This window comes from Epinephelus lanceolatus, chromosome 15 (assembly GCF_041903045.1).
Source record: "Epinephelus lanceolatus isolate andai-2023 chromosome 15, ASM4190304v1, whole genome shotgun sequence".
Classification (NCBI taxonomy): domain Eukaryota; kingdom Metazoa; phylum Chordata; class Actinopteri; order Perciformes; family Serranidae; genus Epinephelus; species Epinephelus lanceolatus.
The window spans coordinates 36,652,040-36,663,425 of NC_135748.1; the positions used below are offsets into that span (position 1 = coordinate 36,652,040).

The 11,386-nt window shown below is 39.2% G+C and overlaps 2 protein-coding genes across 3 annotated transcripts; one reads left to right on the top strand and one right to left on the bottom strand.

Annotated features, from left to right (window-relative positions):
- Window positions 1–2,415: 2,415 nt before the first annotated feature.
- On the bottom strand, window positions 2,416–6,834 carry nubpl (nucleotide binding protein-like). Its single transcript, XM_033641816.2, has 11 exons — window positions 6,674–6,834; window positions 5,742–5,886; window positions 5,483–5,517; window positions 5,206–5,296; window positions 5,005–5,044; window positions 4,828–4,918; window positions 4,649–4,742; window positions 4,375–4,460; window positions 4,125–4,245; window positions 3,828–3,910; window positions 2,416–3,714 (listed from the first exon to the last, which is right to left on the bottom strand). Exons 1-11 carry the CDS (start codon window positions 6,800–6,802, stop codon window positions 3,652–3,654), a joined length of 978 nt encoding a protein of 325 aa, XP_033497707.1. The 5' UTR covers window positions 6,803–6,834; the 3' UTR covers window positions 2,416–3,651.
- dtd2 (D-aminoacyl-tRNA deacylase 2) lies at window positions 6,660–9,559 on the top strand. 2 transcript variants are annotated; one of them, XM_033641818.2, is made up of 4 exons: window positions 6,660–6,784; window positions 7,807–7,994; window positions 8,544–8,613; window positions 8,804–9,559. In XM_033641818.2, exons 2-4 carry the CDS (start codon window positions 7,884–7,886, stop codon window positions 9,115–9,117), a joined length of 495 nt encoding a protein of 164 aa, XP_033497709.2. In that variant the 5' UTR covers window positions 6,660–6,784; window positions 7,807–7,883; the 3' UTR covers window positions 9,118–9,559. The 2 variants fall into 2 exon arrangements, with proteins under 2 accessions (XP_033497709.2, XP_033497708.2); XM_033641817.2 differs by lacking the exon at window positions 6,660–6,784 and having other exon boundaries at window positions 7,673–7,994.
- The last annotated feature ends 1,827 nt before the right edge of the window (window positions 9,560–11,386 follow it).

The window sequence follows — 11,386 nt, forward strand, 5'->3', positions numbered from 1 at the left end:
ATTCCCATGATTCATTATGCTGTCATGTAAATTGAGTCCAATAGTTTTTGTCCTTATTTGAAGAGCATTATGGGATCTCATGCGGCAACAGAAACCAACCAAAAAGAGAGCTCTGCAGCTCAGCAGGTATCACGCCATCCACTAGTGTTAGAGCCTAAAAACGCGGTGTAACTGATTTATCCTAAAACTGAAAATGTAACATGAAAGTGTCTGTGACACAGATTTCTCAGAGTGAACACATTCAGGTTCAAATGAAAGAAAGAAAATTAGATATTATATGTTGCAGTCACATTTTTTTATTCAATATGCAACAAGCGCCCTCTGCTGTTTGTCTGTGGCAGTGCGCAGTGCATTGACGCCCTCCAACATTAAAGGATCATTCAGGTTATTTTCAGCAGGGATCTCACTTTGCCTCATTCACAAAAACTCTATGTATGCTTATCAAAAAAGATGACTCCCTAGTGACCAGTGTGTTCTCATTAATAAAACAGATTTTATTAACAGTTTCCAAATCGCTGCAAAGAAGACACAGAAGCGAAACAAAACCAGAAACACCGGGAGTGTTTGGGGAAGACTGGACTGAGCTGTATCTGTCATAGACTATAAAATAATTTCAGTTGCCTGTAGTTCGCATTTCTTTGTTTTCTGGGTTTCTGTTTACTGTGCTTTTTCTGTGGTTTCTTTCCCCTCATTTGCCCATCGACACACCTGCCCTGAATCAGCCTCGTTAGTCCTTCACTGCTACAGTTTTTCCCAGCCAGCCAGCTCCCCTTTTCCACCTCACCTGAGCTTCTCCAGCCTTTTCTCCACCTGCACTACAGCCCCCTCATCAGATTAGTTTCAACTCAGTCTTCACTGGATCATTAGGGTCCAGGCAGCTAAGCTGCCTGGACACTATTGTAATCCTGGGTATTCTTCTTCTTCTTCTTGTGAGGAAATCATACTTCCCATGGGTGAAAACTCACCAAACTTTGCACAAAGGTCCAGTCTCATGCCAGATATCCTCAGCTTTAAACTCCAGGCAATAGTCCTGATGGTGGCGCTACAGCAAGCATCTAAAGTTCAAAACTTTGAAAATTCATAACAAATCAACCATACGTGCTACAACTTCACAACTTTCATCAAACTGTAGCCCCAATATTGAAGAAACTATTGTACATTTAAACCTATTAAAAATTATGACTATCACTCTGGGTTTTTTTTTCAAAAACTGTAAAACTTCTTAAACCTATCTCCTCCCACAATTTTTGCTCAATTGACACCAAAGTTGCTACAGAGCATCTTCAGACTGTCCTACAAAAAGTATGTTTCTCAGATTTTTGATTTATCAAAAATTGAGCCTACAGTGCATCAAAATGTTTGACTGTAAACGGTACTGTAAACATATACATGCAAATTCTTGCTAAATAAATCTTCAATGTTCATGAAAAAAAGACAAAATTCTAGAGTCATGGTAGATGATATGTGGCAAATTTCAGAATTTTATCTCAAAAACTGAATTTTTGACAGCATTTTGAATTTTGCTCTGATGTGAACAATTGGAGTCAATGTAAAAATGGCAATTTTAAACATCAGTTTTTCACTTATGGAGCAAATCAATCATTGTTACAAACAAATAACCAACATCTCCATGCTGTCTAGATGCAATATGTGTATTTTCAGGTTTTTGTTTCGATAACTGAATTTTTTACAGTGGTTTGAAATCTGCTTTTCCATGCATGGACGGCTGCTAAACCTGCATGTCTGGCTTAGTCAATCTGTGAAGCTACACATGAATTGTCACTGACTAATTAGCTCAGTAAGATAGAGATTGATCCTTAGTCTCAGAGGTTGTGAGTTCAAGCCTCAGCTGATGCAAAAGGCAGATTGTGTTGCTAAGTTCCTAAATGTCTTCCAATTCTTCTGCTTGTTGCTCAGAATTGCCTAAAAATGCCCGGACCCGACCCATCGCTGCACAGCAGCTATAATTGTTTTTGTAATGTGATCATCAGTTTTACTATTTTTCTGTTCAAACCTTGAATAAAAAGATTGATCAAGTTCCTGTTGCCTGCAGTCTCCTATATCTGGATCCATCTGCTCCACATCACACAACACAAACCAAAATTAAAGTTCCATCATCAGGCATATTTAACTGTATTCATGTAACTTTCTTAAACATTTTATGCACAGTAATAGATTTATATTTTAGTGTTGTATACAATGAGCAGGGACACGTTTATTTAAATCATTTGAGAAACCAATAAACAGAACAGAATAAAGCAAAATTCACATCTTATTCATCTAGATTCTTACTGATCTGAGAAAAAAGGATATATAAATTGCACATTATACACACACATGACATAGTGATAAGTTTGTAGAGCCCACAGTTGTCATGGTTTAAAAATAGTTTTCTTAAAGGAGTGTGGAACAGGATTTTTATTTGACCAAAATGCCATTTATTGATAAATAAGCATGTTAATTATGACACAGAGAGTTAGATCTTGAGCTGACAAAAATATCAAAGCAGGACCAAAGAAAGATTTAAGTATAAAACAGCTTAAATCCCAACTTTGGAAAAGAGTCAAATCCAGAATGCAGCAATATGACGTTGTTACCCCCGTTAGTTTTTTATTATTTTATTGGTATTTATTTAGACTGCAGTGGAACTCTGTAACTTCTCACTCAGTACGTTTACATGCACAGTTAAGTTGAGCTACGCTTACAGCTTGACGAGGCCATTTAATTGGACTACTGTCCCTGTCCCGTACGGGGGGATTGATTAATTGACTGAAGTATGTCCGACTTTGCAACGATAGGTAGCGATATGCCGACTTTTCACTTTCTTGTTAGTATAGGCTGACCTACTACATCACAGTCCAAACAATGGACAAACAAGTTAGCTACAGTTAGCCAGCAGCAAACTGGTACCATGGTGGACAACTTTACAGCTCTGTACATTTTGTCCGTCCAAAAATGCACAGTTCTGGATATAGACTTCCTGGGATCTTTTTCTGTTACGCATTTAATGCTATTTGAAGCCCGGGGCAGAAAGTGTGGAGCATCTTCCATCTTCACATTATCTGCCTGTGTTAGTGCGACTTTAAGAAATTCGATTTAGTACAATTTCAGTCAGACTGACATGTTTACGTGTATCTTAAAAGTCTGGTTTTAGTCTCTGATGTCATGTAAGCGTACTGAGTGGTACTGGGGACCACCAACATGCAGTTATTTTAAAGATGCAGGATGCAATTCTGGAGTAAGTCTGTTATTCATTCCCAGGTCGTCAGTATTTGACGATCTGGAATAAGACTGAACAATCAGCTATCTTTGCCCAGGCTCTGCACCTTTACATATTTTTAAAATGTAATATTCATAAAATTCTAAACAGACTTTAGCTGAGTTTTATTAAATATCACCTGACAGCTAAATGATTCACATTTATTCAGTAACACTGTGGCACTAACACACAGCATACAGTAGTGCTTTGGATGTAACTTATTGTTCGTTATGACAGTGAAGAATTCTGTGCGTCTCTGTTTGCGTGTGTTTTGTATGCTTACATAAAAGTGTGTCACATGTACAGTACGTTGTTTGTTCTGCAAGTTCCCATGTGCAGTGTGCGTGACATGGAGTGTCTTCATGTGCCTTAATTCCTGTTGAAGCTGTCAATCAAGTGTTGACTTCCTCAAGCCTTTGGACCACAGCAGACGCCACCTTCCTGTACGCCTCCGCCTAGAGAGTAAACACACACACAGCACTCAGTAAATAAAAATACATGGGGTTTTTTCATGAAAACAAAAATGAAAAATGAAGCTATGATGATTAGGACAGAACAGAACAAGGACCTCTGGGCTGTCAGGAGAGGAGACGACCACTGGTGTTCCTCTGTCTGACATCTCTCTGATGTTGAGATGAAGAGGAATGTCACCTGGAGATAATAAATATGACATTACAGGGGAAATCCATCAAAATGATCAAAAATACATATTTCAACCAGTTAAACAGGACATTAAAGTACGAGTTTTTATTTCCTGATTTGTTATTTGCTGGAAATATTTAATGAAACGTATATACAATCAAGAAAATCATCTACAGAGACTTTTAAATGAGCAGCTGGTGCACTCACTGGTTCTCCGACATACCTAAGAAATTGACTCCCAGAGTGTCAGCGAGCTGTCGGGCCCCATCAGAGCCGAAGATGTGAGTCTGGTGGTTACACTTGGGACACTGGAAGACACTCATGTTCTGCACCAGACCGAGAACCTGCAGGAACATTGAACACAACATTAACCTCCTGTAACTGTAGAAGAATAAATCAGATTTGTTGAATTTTAATTTCACTTATCAGATTTTTGACCAGCTGTTAATAACACACACAAATTCACAGATTACCGGCACGTTAACTTTCTTGAACATCTCGGCTCCTCTGCGAGCGTCGAGGAGAGCGATGTCCTGCGGCGTTGACACAATGACCGCACCTGCAAAATAAAACAGACACACAACACGACTTCACTTTAAAACTGAGCATTTGTATCTTTGTCTGACCAAACGTAAACACATAAATAAATAAATTTTGCTAGCTGAACAGCGACCTACTTTACAAGGGACTATGGTAATGCAAGTAGGGCTGGTACAGGTATACTGTAGCTCTGTGTGTGTGACTGACCTGAGACTGGAATGTTCTGTGAGATAGACAGCTGGACGTCTCCTGTCCCAGGAGGCATGTCGACTACCAGATAGTCCAATGACCCCCAGTGCACCTACGATCAAACACACACCTCAATCTATTAGCATTAAATCCTGTTTCGTTGTCAAATCTCAGCTGGGTGTTTGTAACGTTCTCACCTGTCTGAGCAGTTTCTCTAACGCTGACATCACCATCAGCCCCCTCCACACGATCGGAGCGACTTCGTCCACCAGGAACCCCATCGACATGCTGAGAGAGAGGTTAAAAAAGACAGGTGAGAGCTGAAGAGAGAGGGGGAGACATGATGACATAACGGTTTGACTGAAGGGACTCACCAAGGAACCCCGTAGTTGGTGAGAGGGATCATCAGATTGTCTGGAGGAAAGATTAAAAACACCTGAAGTCAGTTTACAGTCACAGAGGCTCCATACAGCCTCTAAGTCCTTTACAGAATATAACTACCGTATACAACTACATTAAAAATCAATGATCAGGTGACATTTATTCTATAGAGAAAGATAAACACTGTGCCGTACTGTTGCTGAGCTCCGGGTTTCCCTTCAGGTTCATCAGTTTGGGAATCGAGGGGCCGTGAACGTCAGCATCCAGCAGACCAACTGATTTGAGCTGAGAGAAAGAGCAAAGATGAACTTAAATCATTTTAACAGAGTTCAAAATTTAGAAGGAAGACAAACTGTGGACATTGTCAGTACATTTGTGTACACTGCCTGTTTGGTTTAAAATAAGTGACTGGCTATAATGTAAAAGAAGAGGACAAAAAACGAATGTGATATAAGTGAGAAAACTTCTTACCGGATCGTTCGCCATCAATCCAAGAGCTAAATTCACTGCAGAGACAGACGCAGAAAAACAAAGTCAACAGGCTGGTTGAAAAGTTTTTCTGTTTTTTTGTCTGTTTCCTCCAGATGCACGTCACTGAGAATCAATGCTGCACTTCCAGCCAGTGTTTAAAGATTAATAAATCCAAAATATCCATACAGAACCCTAAAGCTTTGGATGCAATAGCTATAAAGGATATAAATGCTACAAGAGCAAGAAATTCATGCTGTACCTGCAGTGGTTGATTTGCCCACGCCACCTTTCCCTGAAGCCACAACGATGACCTGTTTGACCCCCGTGATGGGCTTCTGTTTGGGAAGACCTTTCGCCATCTGCTGCTTCTGCCTCTCCTGTAGTGTCTTACTGTCCACTGACCTCTGTGAAAAACAGGAACACAACAGGTACACAATGAAAACAATGTGAAGGTTAGAAAGCTGTGACTTCAAAATACTGGTGTCCATTCCAGACTGGGTTACTTAGAGACTTTTTTACTCTTGATCCTTTAAATTCATTGGCCAATACCGTTGATGTGCTGATCTGATGTTATTGTACATCCCTAGATCTGACACCACCGCTTTCTACTGTAATTAGTCGTCTTTTATACAGTGTTTAAACGTTTATTTTCTCATTTTATTACAATCATTTGCTAATGCTTTATAGATTACGTAAAGGCCATTTATAACAACTTTTGGGCTGCCAAGTTGTGAAAAATCTCTTTGCTTAGCTCCAGCACCTGGACCAGAATCCATTTATTAATCTATTTCATTAACATTTATGATTATGAACTTGACAGACTACTTTATTTATAACTGCTGTTGGTTTAATAACAGTATTTGAGCAGCACTGTGTTCAAGTAAAACCGCTTCCGTATTTCGGGTTTCAAAACAATATCCTTAGCGTTCAAATGAATGTATGAATCAAAGCGAAAGTATATGCACCCTATATTTCATGTGTGAATAACAACAAATAATAACATAAAAACACAATATGTTAACATTTAATGACGTTTCTCTTTTAAATATATTTGTTTGACCGTTACCGCTTTTATTTTTTAAGTACTTCCGGTCTTCTTCTTCTTCTAGATTTCTAGCTACCTTGACGTTAGCATGCAGCTGTTAGCTGTTTCAGCTAACTGAAATTCAAAGGAACAGGCAGTATTCTTACGTGGCAGCGTGCGAACTGAACACAACACGCAGGTCCCGGTTTTATTTCTGTCCCGGTTCGTAACACTGAGTGTTTATTAACGGATATTCTCAGTAAATGCGACAGTCTGCTGTAAGTGAGCTGAGCCATGTTTAGCTGTTTGGATGCTCCTCTGATCGTTAGCTTGGTGCGCGTCAAGCTTGCGCAAAGTACGCATGCGCATGCGTTTTGTTTTCTGTAGTTTACTTTCCTTCTCTAAAAAGATGTAGTTTTTATTTTTCTGGCTGTAACTGGTGTGGTAATTTACTGTATCATAAAAGGGCATTTACTTAACTTCATACTGTCTTTCATATTTTATTTTTATTTTATTTTCTACTCGTTTATTTGTGCATGTTTTTGGATTGTTATGTAATTTCTCTTACATTTTGCTGTTGCCGTGTTATGTTATTTTACTTATTCTATTTTATTATAGAGCACTTTGGGGTTTTTTTTAAATTTGATTTGATTTAGAAAAATCAGTCCATCATCTGGTGATAATTAGATGTGTCATTTTTACTGGGTAAAAGGCATTAAAACATAATTTTAAGTTATGTTTGAAAGTTTTAAGTCACCGTTTTAGTCGTCTCTTGAATATCTATTTTTTAAAATACATGGATATATTTTGCCAGTGGAAATCCCAGAATTACTTTGTTTGTTTATTTTATCATTATTTTACAAATAAAATATCGTTTTTTTGTGTATGGTGTCTTTACTTTTATTATTTATTTACTTCAACCACATTTATTCTTTTATTTGATTTGAATTCAAATTCATTCAATTTAATTTTTAATTTAATTCATTTTGTTTTGCTTTTTTTTACTTAAAATTTTGTTTCCTTTTTGCCTCTGTAAATTTGAAAATATTATATTTTTATTTCTTACAAAAATATGATTTGGAGAAAAAAAATGCACACAATGATTATTAAAATTAGCAAAAACGGAGATAATGAGAGAAAGTGCCTGCGGAAATAATGCGCAGCTTTGAGCACCTTTGGGCAACTTTGGTTGACGTTAGTCCGGAAGTGTGTTGCATGAGTTTTCTTGTGATTTGTCTTTGCCATTCATTGAACATTTCCGTCACTTTCTAAGTCGGTATAGTTCTATTTTTTATGTTAGGATTGAACCGGTTCCTCCTGCACCACCGTTTATAAAGAGGACAGACTTTATTAAACCAGTAAAGAGGATAAACTCAGATGGCGGAGAAAGGCAGTGCTCCTGTGGCCCGGGTGCTGCTGCAGCAGTGTCTGCAGGCCAGACTGCAGGTGAAGCCAGCAAAGGAAAACTCAGAGGCTCAGTTTGTCCAGGTGAGAACACCTGAACATCTCATCTCAGTGTGTCCATCTGCATCTCCTGTTGGAAAAATGTCCATAACTTTCTCTTATCAAATTTGTAAAACAAGCAAACAAGACTCTTCTTCCTTGAAGTAATGTTGTTGCATGTTTAATGTTTTAGGTCACAATGAAAAAAATAATAATAATTTCACATTAGTTGAATCAGGAAATCATACAACAGACTTTTTAATCTTTGGGCTTGGTGGAAGATTTCAAGTATTTTCAAGTCAAAAGGCTCACATCCAAGTAAAGTCACAAGTCACTGGTGTTGAAGTCCAAGTCAAGTTGCAGATCTTTTATATCTCTCTGTATCAAGTCTGACTCCCAAATCATGTGACTCAAGTTGACTCCTCTGGTTATTAGAATTTGGAACAGAGAGATAAAATAGTGTGTCAGTGACATAACAAACCAGAGGGGGACAAATTACAGCATGTTACACTGAAACAGGACTGGATTTCTAATTGAAAGCAATACACCGGCTGCTGATTGGTCCACATAACTGATGACACTTTGTGTTTTCAGATTGACAGAGGGATGGTGATCTACATCTGCTTCTTTAAAGGAGCCACAGACGACATCCTGCCCAAAATGGGTCAGTGACCTTTTTATCTTTTGACCTACATATTACATATGTTTGTGCTTGTGTGTGTATTTTGGGCCTGTGTGTATGAAGTATATCTTCTTCTTCTTTTATCTTCTTCTGGCTCCATCCAGCTCTGCACTTCCTGTAAATCCCTCAGTATGGGGTGTAAATATTGTGTCCTCCCTTCTCTCTCCTCCAGTGTCCACACTGTTGAACCTGCGTCTTTGTGAGTCCGACTCAGGGAAGATGGTGTCAGTGCTGGAGCTTCCCGGCAGTGTGCTGATTGTCCCCCAGGCCACGCTGGGCGGGAAGGCCAAAGGCAGGGCCATGCAATACCACAACAACATCAGCAAAGAGGACGGACTGCGGCTCTACGGAGACTTCATTTCTCTGTGTGAGAAGGAACTGACGGCTGCTTCAGCTGAAGTGACGGTGAAACACGGGACGTATGGAAACAGACAAGTGCTGAAGCTCGACACCAACGGACCCTACACACATCTGATGGAGTTCTGAGTGTAAATATCTATATCCAAGGCTGGAAACAGTACCTAAGACTTTATGTATTGATATTTGATGTATGCATTTTTTATATCAACAAAATTACACTGGAATATGTCACCGTTTTTTGTGTAATCCCCTTAGGAGTCTTAAAAATATGCTCAGAAGGCCACAAAGTGTTGATAAACTCTGCAGTAAACATACCTGTTGAATACATAGTAATATCTGTGAAAGTTTGTAGAGGAGGAATGAGGGTCTGGTGCTGTTTCCCTGGTTACAGTGAAGGGAAATCAAAATGCTTTCCTGTTTCAATGTGACAACACAAGGGTCAGGGATTATAATATAACAAGGGGAATTATTCCACGAGGGATTAAAACACTTCACCCTTTTGAAACATTACACTTTGAAAAAGAAATATAAGCCTCAGCTAATTTAGTAAAGAATAACAGAAGTGGAATGTGACTAAGTACTTTTAATCAGGTGCTGTAAATAAGTACAAGTTTGAGCTACTTGTACTTTGAGTATTTCCATTTTATGCAACTTTATACTTCTACACCACCACATCTCATTAGTACATGCTGCACTTTTTACTGCACTTCATTTATCTGTGAAAGTTTAAGTTACTTTTCAGATTAAGATTTTACACATAAAATACATGATCTTATAAAACATGGCAAAAATGCATCATGTTTTATAAGTTCATCATATGCTTTGTTTGTAAAATATATCAAGCTGGTGGCTGCTTGCTCAGCTGCCGTTCAGCGGCTAGTGAGACATCCTGGTGCAGACTATTAATTGGAGTTAACCAGCCTGTCACTCATTGCAGCATATGAAAATAATTACAAGCACAGCTGTTCTTGGCTTTCAATGTCTGATAGTCCACCACTAACATTTTCGTCACATCTCATCTTGTCAAAGAAAAATTTGACTGTGGAATGGGGACACAGAGTTGTCTCGCCTTTATTACGCCATGGGAGGTAGTCACAGCGGCAAAACGATGTCTGTATAAACAGGGCAGTGAGCAGGACGGGATCATGGGTGTCACAGGTGTGACATTTTGACAATCTGATATGCATGCAACCCACCACGGAAGATAGTAGCTGTTGGTAGTGAGCGGCTAACTCGGAAGAAGAACAGCTGCCGAGAATGCCTACAAATTGGGAAAACAATGAAGTCCGGGAGCTCCTTACCCTCCGAGCAGTGGACAAGATCAGCCACCATATAACAGAGATGGTAAATGATTTTTATTGACATGTTAATGCCATAAAGTGTTGCTGACACGTGTTACACGTCACGCCTATCAGGCCTCTTTTGTTTCCGCAAAGCAGCAATGCAGTGTATCATCACACACTGGGGTCCTGTTTATACGACAATGATTTCAACTGAAAACGGTAAATTTTAGTTGAGTTTTGGCTGATCGTTTACACGACAGTGGCGTTTTGGGTGCCTGAAAATGCAACGTTTTGAAAACAGGCTCCAGAGTGCAATTTTTTGGAAAAGGCACCGTCTCCTTTGTCGTGTAAACTTGCAATATGCAGTTCCTTTGAAAACGGAGACTTTTCGCACATGCGCATTACGGTTCCAGTCACTAGGCATGCACGAGAATGTCAACCATCACAACAACAATGGCAGACTCCCGAGCTCTGTTTGTGCTGCTCACCCTGTTGAATTTATCAACCAGCTACAGACCTGGCATGTATACTGCACAGGGATTGTTATCAAAACGTCGTCTGAACGCGGGACTTTTTTCAAAACGAAAATGAGAAACAATTATGTTTTCAGCGGATCGTTTTTGTGTAAACATAGCCTGGAGCGGCATCATCCCCTTGTTGCTGGGTTCTGTGTAAAAATGTAGAGGGCATAAAGAGGGGACTTTGTAGCAGCTCTACAGCGCCTTATCTGAAAAAAATAAAGGCTACAGATTTTAAGCATTCAAGTTGAATGCCACACATGATATAACCACAGGGGGTTGATATAACCACAGCTGCTTTGATTGACACGCTGTCTGCTGATGTGTCCTCAGCCTAGTCAGATCCACCCCTCACTCTTCCACAGCTCCAACCTTTTGTCCAAATATGGCCACTTCTGGCTCCAAAAAACCAAGATGGTGACAGCCAAAATGCCAAACTCCATGCTTCCAAACAGGAGCCCACAAACATTAGCTACGTCCTTTATTTTTACAGTCTATGAGTTTTATGACTGGGTCCCTATTTTGTTTGTTTTAATGCGTTTAGTAAAAATTGCCAATTATTAAGGAAACTAAACAACTTGCCAACAACAGCAT